Source organism: Nerophis ophidion, linkage group LG19, assembly GCF_033978795.1.
Source record: "Nerophis ophidion isolate RoL-2023_Sa linkage group LG19, RoL_Noph_v1.0, whole genome shotgun sequence".
Classification (NCBI taxonomy): Eukaryota; Metazoa; Chordata; class Actinopteri; order Syngnathiformes; family Syngnathidae; genus Nerophis; species Nerophis ophidion.
This window is the reverse complement of record NC_084629.1, coordinates 46,639,560-46,647,864: the sequence shown is the minus strand read 5'-3', so window position 1 is coordinate 46,647,864 and position 8,305 is coordinate 46,639,560. Positions and strand designations below refer to the sequence as shown.

General features: G+C 38.3%; 1 protein-coding gene across 4 annotated transcripts in view; it reads right to left on the bottom strand.

Moving 5' to 3' along the window:
- Window positions 1–8,305, bottom strand: part of LOC133538478 (FERM, ARHGEF and pleckstrin domain-containing protein 1-like) — a 200,803-nt gene that overhangs the window by 72,422 nt on the left and 120,076 nt on the right. For all 4 annotated transcript variants that reach the window (XM_061880134.1, XM_061880135.1, XM_061880136.1 and 1 more), the window contains 3 exons: window positions 2,042–2,146; window positions 639–681; window positions 462–540 (listed from right to left, as the gene is read on the bottom strand). In XM_061880134.1, coding sequence (XP_061736118.1) covers window positions 462–540; window positions 639–681; window positions 2,042–2,146 — 227 coding nt within the window. The remainder of the gene's footprint in view (window positions 1–461; window positions 541–638; window positions 682–2,041; window positions 2,147–8,305) is intronic.

The following is an 8,305-nucleotide window of genomic DNA, read 5'->3' as shown; positions in this document are numbered from 1 at the left end:
TAACCTACACTTATTCAGCCTGTTGTTCACTATTCTTTATTTATTTTAAATTGCCTTTCAAATGTCTATTCTTGGTGTTGGGTTTTATCAAATAAATGCCCCCCAAAAATTCGACTTATATATGTTTTTTGCCTTCTTTATTATGCATTTTCGGCAGGTGCGACATATACTCCAAAAAATACTGTATGTTCAACTATTTTTTTATTCTATTAAAATAATTATATCATTAGGTCAATTGAACATTCAAATGGATGAAATAAAACATTGAAAAAACTAGATGTTTTCTACTTTAATTTAGGACTGGATTTGATTGAGTGATTTGCGCAAACAAAACTAGAAAATCCAAAATCTTTCATACACTCCTAACTCACTGAGGACTTTTTTTTTTTTTACCTTTAATTCCTCTATTGCCAATAAATCAAGTAATCCCCAGATGGTTAATAATGCGCAAAGAAACCAACCTGGTCAGCTCCTCCAGCAGTTGGGCATGGTCTGGAGGGAAATATTTCACAGCAAACCTCAACGTCGTGTGCTTCGGTCCTGTTAGGAAGAGGAGATTTCAGAACAGACTTCTGCTCTTACATGGTTGAATCATCTTTTATAAACAGCCTTAAACGATGAGCTCTGGGAATACTTACGTCTAAGCTGCTTCATAATAGGCTTGATGGGATCCAACCAAACCTGCGGAGAAGATATCAACATGTAGTTGGTTGTAACAAACTACATGCCTGGGGGTCACCGCGGGCACCAGGTCGCCCGTAAGGACCAGATGAGTCGCCCGCTGGCCTGTTCTAAAAATAGCTCAAATAGCAGCACTTACCAGTGAGCTGCCTTTATTTTTTAAATTGTATTTATTTACTAGCAAGCTGGTCTCGCTTTGCTCGACATTTTTAATTCTAAGAGAGACAAAACTCAAATAGAATTTGAAAATCAAAGAAAATATTTTAAAGACTTGGTCTTCACTTGTTTAAATAAATGCATTTTTTTTTTTTACTTTGCTTCTTATAACGTTCAGAAAGACAATTTTAGAGAAAATACAACCTTAAAAATTATTTTAGGATTTTTAAACACATATACCTTTTTACCTTTTAAATTTCTTCCTCTTCTTTCCTGACAATTTAAATCAATGTTCAAGTACATTTATTTTTTTTATTGTAAAGAAAAGAAATACATTTCAATTTAATTCTTCACTTTAGCTTCTGTTTTTTCGCCGAAAAATATTTGTGAAATATTTCTTTAAAACTCATTATGATTAAAATTTAAAAAAATGATTCTGGCCAATCTAGAAAATCTGTTGAATCAAATTTGAATCTTATTTCAAAGACTTTTGAATTTTTTTTTTTAATTTTTGTTCTGGAAAATCTAGAAGAAATAATGATATTTTTTTTGTTCAAAATATAGCTTGGTCCAATTTGTTATATATTCTAACAAAGTGCAGATTGGATTTTAACCTATTTAAAACATGTCATCAACATTTCTAAAATTAATCTTAATCAGAAAAATTACTAATGATGTTCCATAAAGTTTATTTTTTATTTTTTTTCAAACCTATTCTAATTAGTTAGTTTTTCTCTTCTTTTTTTCGATTGAATTCTGAATTTTAAAGAGTCGAAAGTGAAGATAAACTATGTTTCAAAACTTAATTTTCATTTTTTTCCTGTTTTCTCCTCTTTTAAACCGTTCAATTAAGTGTTTTTTTCATCATTTATTCTCTACAAAAAACCTTCCGTAGAAGGAAAAAAAATGTACGACGGAATGACGGACAGAAATACTTTTTTATTTTTTTTATATTTATCTGTTCCTATATATATTTATTGTGCGAAATCATTAAGACGATCAGTGTTTCCACAAAGATAAATATAATTAATTATTAATAATAAATTGAGCTAATTGGCTATTTCTGGCAATTTATTTAAGTGTGTATCAAACTGGTAGCCCTTGGCATTAATCAGTACCCAAGAAGTAGCACTTGCTTTCAAAAAGGCTGCTGACCCCTGCTGTATAGGAATTCCACTTGGACTTATTTGTCCTCCTTGCTTACCATCATCTTTTGATGGTTCTGAAACTCCAGGCCGAAGTAGTCGCCCTCGATGAGATTCATGTGGGTGCACACCAGGTCAAAGAGCACCTTGCCTGAAGCTTTAATCTGTGGGGGAAAAATACAATCACGATCAGAAGTCGCACAAGACACTGACATCACGTGGACAAAGATGAGACCTTCTGGAGGAAAGTTCTGTGGTCAGATTGAACAAAAAATTAGCTTTTTGGCCACAATACCCAGCAATATGTTTGGAGGAGAAAAAGTAAGGTCTTTTAATCCCAGGAACACCATGTCTACCGTCAAGCATGGTGGTGGTAGTATTACACTCTGGGCCTGTTTTGCTGCCAATGGAACTGGTGCTTTACAGAGAGTAAATGGGAGGATTACCTCCAAATTTTTCAGGACAACCTAATATCCTGTACTGGCTCACCTGCACTGGCTTCCTGTGCACTTAAGATGTGACTTTAAGGTTTTACTAATTACTTATAAAATACTACACGGTCTAGCTCCATCCTATCTTGCCGATTGTATTGTACCATATGTCCCGGCAAGAAATCTGCCTTCAAAAGACTCCGGCTTATTAGTGATTCCTAGAGCCCAAAAAAAGTCTGCGGGCTATAGAGCGTTTTCCGTTCGGGCTCCAGTACTCTGGAATGCCCTCCCGGTAACAGTTCGAGATGCTACCTCAGTAGAAGCATTTAAGTCTCACCTTAAAACTCATTTGTATACTCTAGCCTTTAAATAGACCTTTTTAGACCAGTTGATCTGCCGCTTCTTTTCTTTTTATCCTCTGTCCCCCCCTCCCTTGTGGAGGGGGTCCGGTCCGATGACCATGGATGAAGTATTGGCTGTCCAGAGTCGAGACCCAGGATGGACCGCTCGACGGGACCCAGGATGGACCGCTCGCCTGTGTATCGGTTGGGGACATCTCTACGCTGCTGATCCGCCTCCGCTTGAGATGGTTTCCTGTGGACGGGACTCTCGCTGCTGTCTTGGATCCGCTTTGAACTGAACTCTCGCGGCTGTGTTGGAGCCACTATGGATTGAACTTTCACAGTATCATGTTAGACCCGCTCCACATCCATTGCTTTCGGTCCCCTAGAGGGGGGGGGGGGGTTGCCTACATGTGAGGTCCTCTCCAAGGTTTCTCATAGTCAGCATTGTCACTGGCGTCCCACTGGATGTGAATTCTCCCTGCCCACTGGGTGTGAGTTTTCCTTGCCCTTTTGTGGGTTCTTCCGAGGATGTTGTAGTCGTAATGATTTGTGCAGTCCTTTGAGACATTTGTGATTAGGGGCTATATAAATAAACATTGATTGATTGATTGATATCATCAGCCCGGAGGTTGGGTCTTGGGCGCAACAGGACAATGACCACCAAACACAAGTCAAAAGTGGTAAAGGAATGGCTGACTCAGGCTAGAGTTAAAGGTTTTCAAATTGCCTTCCCAAAGTCCTGACTTAAAAGCGTGGACAATGCCGAAGAAACAAGTCCATGTCAGAAAACCAACACATTTGTTGTTTAGTCTTTATTTGAAGGGACAATGCACACAAACATTAAGCTCAAAGACAGATATGTTCTGTACCAGATTATAGCTAAATAGCTCATTTCCATCTGCAGTCCCTGGTTACCTCAATTAAAGGATACCAAATCATGCAATACAATTATAACAATAACATTATATTATAGCATGTAATCCAATTAAGAAAAGTCATAAAATGCCCTTTCATGGACACATACTTAATATAGAATACAACCACACCTCATTTACATCATCACACAAAGACAATACATGCTCTTGTTCACATCTGTCATCATTTGTAAAAACAAGCATGATTTTAACACACACACATCACAATTTACAACAAAAATGCTATCATGGATAAATATAATACACATTAAGTTGATGTGTCAATCTTAGTGGCCACCTTATTGACCGTGTGAGCAGCTTTGATTGCTCCTAAACCACTTTTTAACTTCAATTGTGAATGAAGAGTAATCTGTTAGACTTTAGAAGTTTGTTGTGAGGTCCTTCCATTCCTTTATGGCTTTATATGAAAAGGCTGATTGTGTAAAAGATGTTTTACCTCTGGGTACGCTACACTGCCCCCTGGTGGAGGCTGGTGTGTTTCGAGTGGTCACAGCAGATGTAAACTGGACAAAGTGCTTAAGTGGTGCTGGTGCAGTGTTATTTAGGATTCGATTCAGCTGAACTGCACCAATTTTGTCAAAAGGAGTGGTCGAAAATTCAACCAGAAGCTTGTGGATGGCTGCCAAAAGCGCTTATTGCAGTGAAACTTGTAACCAAATATAAACATTGATGTACCATGGGGACGGCGTGGCGCAGTGGAAGAGTGACCGTGCGCAACCCGAGGGTCACTGGTTCAAATCCCACCTAGTACCAACCTCGTCACGTCCGTTGTGTCCTGAGCAAGACGTGGGGCGGTATAGCTCGGTTGGTAGAGTGGCCGTGCCAGCAATTTGAGGGTTGCAGGTTCAATTCCCGCTTACGCCATCCTAGTCACTGCCGTTGTGTCCTTGGGCAAGACACTTTACCCACCTGCTCCCAGTGCCACCCACACTGGTTTAAATGTAACTTAGATATTGGGTGTCACTATGTAAAGCGCTTTGAGTCATTAGAGAAAAGCGCTATATAAATATAATTCACTTCACTTCACTTCACTTCACCCTTGCTCCTGATGGTTGCTGGTTGGCGCCTTGCATGGCAGCTCCCTCCATCAGTGTGTGAATGTGTGTGTGAATGGGTAAATGTGGAAGTAGTGTCAAAGCGCTTTGAGTACCTTGAAGGTAGAAAAGCGCTATACAAGTACAACCCATTTATTTATTTATCATTTATGTATGTGTACTTTGGACCCAGCAGATTTGCTCACATTTTCCATAGACCCATCATAAATTATATTAGTATGTTGTGGCGTCCCGGAAGAGTTAGTGTTGCAAGGGATTCTTGGTATTTATTCTGTTGTGTTACGGTGTTGATGTTCTCCCGAAATGTTTTTGTCATTCTTGCTTGGTGTGGGTTCACAGTGTGGCGCATATTTGTAACAGTGTTAAAGTTGTTTATACGGCCACCCTCAGTGTGACCTGTATGGCTGTTGACCAAGTATGCATTGCATTCACTTGTGTGTGTGTGAAAAACCGTAGATATTAAGTGATTGGGCCGTCAGGCTAAGGCAGTGCCTTTAAGGTCTAATGGCGCTCTGTCCGTGTACCACTCCGTACAGCAGCGTTTTAAAAAGTCATACATTTTACTTCCTGAAACAGATACCGATGAATTCTGATATTACATTTTAAAGCATTTATCGGCGGATAATATCGGCCAAGTATAAAACTACATGAAAAAACAAAATCATGATGTCAAGATAATGACACTAGCATTTACTTCATTTAAGAATATTTTTCAACATATTGAAGTGAGTTGTGAAGTGAGTTATATTTATATAGCGCTTTTCTCAAGTGACTCAAAGCGCTTTACATAGCGAAATCCAATATCTAAGTTACATTTAAAGCAGTGTGGGTGGCACTGGGGGCAGGTGGGTAAAGTGTCTTGCCCAAGGACACAACGGCAGTAACTAGGATGGCACAAGCGGGAATCGAACCTGCAACCCTCAAGTTGCTGACACGGCCACTCTACCAACCGAGCTATGCCGCCCCACATTATTGAACAAAAAGTTCTTTTTTTGTACCAAGAAAAGTGCACTTGTTATTAGTGAGAATATACTTATTTTAAGGTATTTTTGGGTTCATTGAGGTTAGCTAATTTTACTTGTTTTGGAAAGTCTTGACAAGCCGAATTTCATTGTTCTATTGGCAGATAATTTAGCTTAGTTCAAATAAAATATATGCCTAATTTTTTTTTTTTTTCTTGTTTTGGAAAGACCTGACAAGCCGAATTTTCTTGTTCAACTGGCAGATCATTTTTGCTTAGTTCAAATAAAATACCCCTAATTTTTTTTTCTTGTTTTGGAAAGTCTTGACAAGCAGAATTTTCTTGTTTTATTGGCAGATAATTTTGCCTACTTCAAATAAAATACGTCTAATTTTTTTTTCCTGATGTGGAAAGTCTTGGCAAGCTGAATGTTCTTGTTTTATTGGCAGATAATTGTGCTTAGTTAAAATAAAGTATCCCTGATTTTTGTATTTTTTTTTTTCTTGTTTTGGAAAGTTCTGACAAGCCGAATTTTCTTGTTCTATTGGCAGATAATTTTGCTTGATTCAAATAAAATACGTCTAATTTTTTTTTCCTGATTTGGAAAGTCTTGGCAAGCTGAATGTTCTTGTTTTATTGGCAGATAATTGTGCTTAGTTAAAATAAAGTATCCCTGATTTTTGTATTTTTTTTTTTCTTGTTTTGGAAAGTCTTGACAAGCTGAATTTCTTGTTCTATTGGCAGATAATTTTATTTAGTTAAAATAAAATATCCCTAATTTCTATATATTTTTTTTCTTGTTTTGGAAAGTCTTGACAAGCCGAATATTCTTCTTCTATTGGCAGATAATTTTGCTCATTTTAAATGAAATACCCCTCATTTTTGTGTTGTTTTTTTTCTTGTTTTGGAAAGTCTTGACAAGCCAAATTTTCTTGTTCTATTGGCAGATAATTTTGCTTAGTTCAAATAAAATACCCATAATTTTTGTTTTTGTTTTTGAAAGTCTTGACAAGCCGAATTTTGTTGTTCTGTTGGCAAATCATTTTGCTTAGTTAAAATAAAATACCCATAATTTTTTTATTTTTTTTCTTGTTTTGGAAAGTCTTGACAAACCAAATCTAATTGTTCTATTTGCAGATACTTTTGCTTAGTTCAAACAAAATATCCCTAATTTTTGTATTTTTTTCTTCTTGTTTTGCAAAGTGTTGACAAGCCACATTTTCTTGTTTTATTGGCAGATAATTTTGCTTAGTTCAAACAAAACTCTTGTATTTTTTTTCCTTGTTTTTGAACACCGACTTTTTGCAGTGTCCACTTTTGGGTTCAAACCCCATAGAGGTCAAAGGCTCTTAACAGAGAAGTCAAACCTCCTCAGTGAACTCCACCTCGCCCACAAACCCCCTTGCTTCAAAGTCATCCCACGGCTCCAAACGTGTGTCTTCAGTTATCGGTCCAACATTGTTTTTCCAGCGCTGACGCACCCTGACAAACTAAACACCATGAAGCACTTCTGCCTGCGCCTGACTGGTCGGCACAGGTTCGGAGTGCATCGCAGCGTGAGTGGAGATCACCCTGACTGGGCTAATCATCTACTGTTGTGTGAAAGAATGTTTCCAGCAAGCCTCTGACTTGACACTAAACAGACAGAAAAGACAATCTCTAGCAACAGCTCAACCAAGTCTGAAGACAAGAAAAACGTCTCACTTCCACACCCAGATCCATAATCTTATCCCAACAACCCCCAACATTCCTCCCCTTCAACAGACATTGCACCGTGGTAGTTCAACCAAAACATAGCTTTTGTCAAATAATTCAGGGTCAGCGGAGGGCAAATTTACCAATCAGTCGATTAATTGATCCTTACAAATTCGATTGTGTTGGACTTAATTGTTGATTAATCTCAAGCAAAATGTTACAGATTGTGTAGAATCAGTCCCAACTACACAATATTGACAAAAATATTTGGCCTCCCATCCAAATGATGAGGATCAGGTGGCCTAATCACCTAATCACTGTATTTAGAAAATCTGCAGAGACTCTTCCCACCTCCACCAAGGACTGTTTTCACTGCTGGACTCTAGAAAGACGTTCCGCAGCCCCCGTAGCAGAACCTCCAGGTTGTGGAACAGCTTCTTCTCTCAGCCCATAAGACTCTTGAACGCATCATAATAATCCCCTTTCCCAAAAATGGATTAACTGGTTGGAATATAAAGACAATATAACATACATCCATAAATGTGGATCCATATGCAAAGGACTGTTTTCACTGCTGGACTCTAGAAAGAGGTTCCGCAGCCTCCAGAGCAGAGCCTCCAGGATCTGTAATTGCTTCTTCCCTCAGGCCGTAAGACTCTTGAACGCATCATAATAATTCCCTCAATTCCCCCTTAAAAATGGATTAACTGGTTGGAATATAAAGACAATCTAACATACATCCATAAACGTGGATCCATATGGAAAGGACTGTTTTCAATGCTGGACTCTAGAAAGAGGTTCCGCAGCCTCCGTAGCAGAACCTCCAGGATCTGTAATAACTTCTTCCCTCAGCCTGTAAGTCTTGAACGCATCAAAATAATTCCCTCAATTCCCTCCCCAAA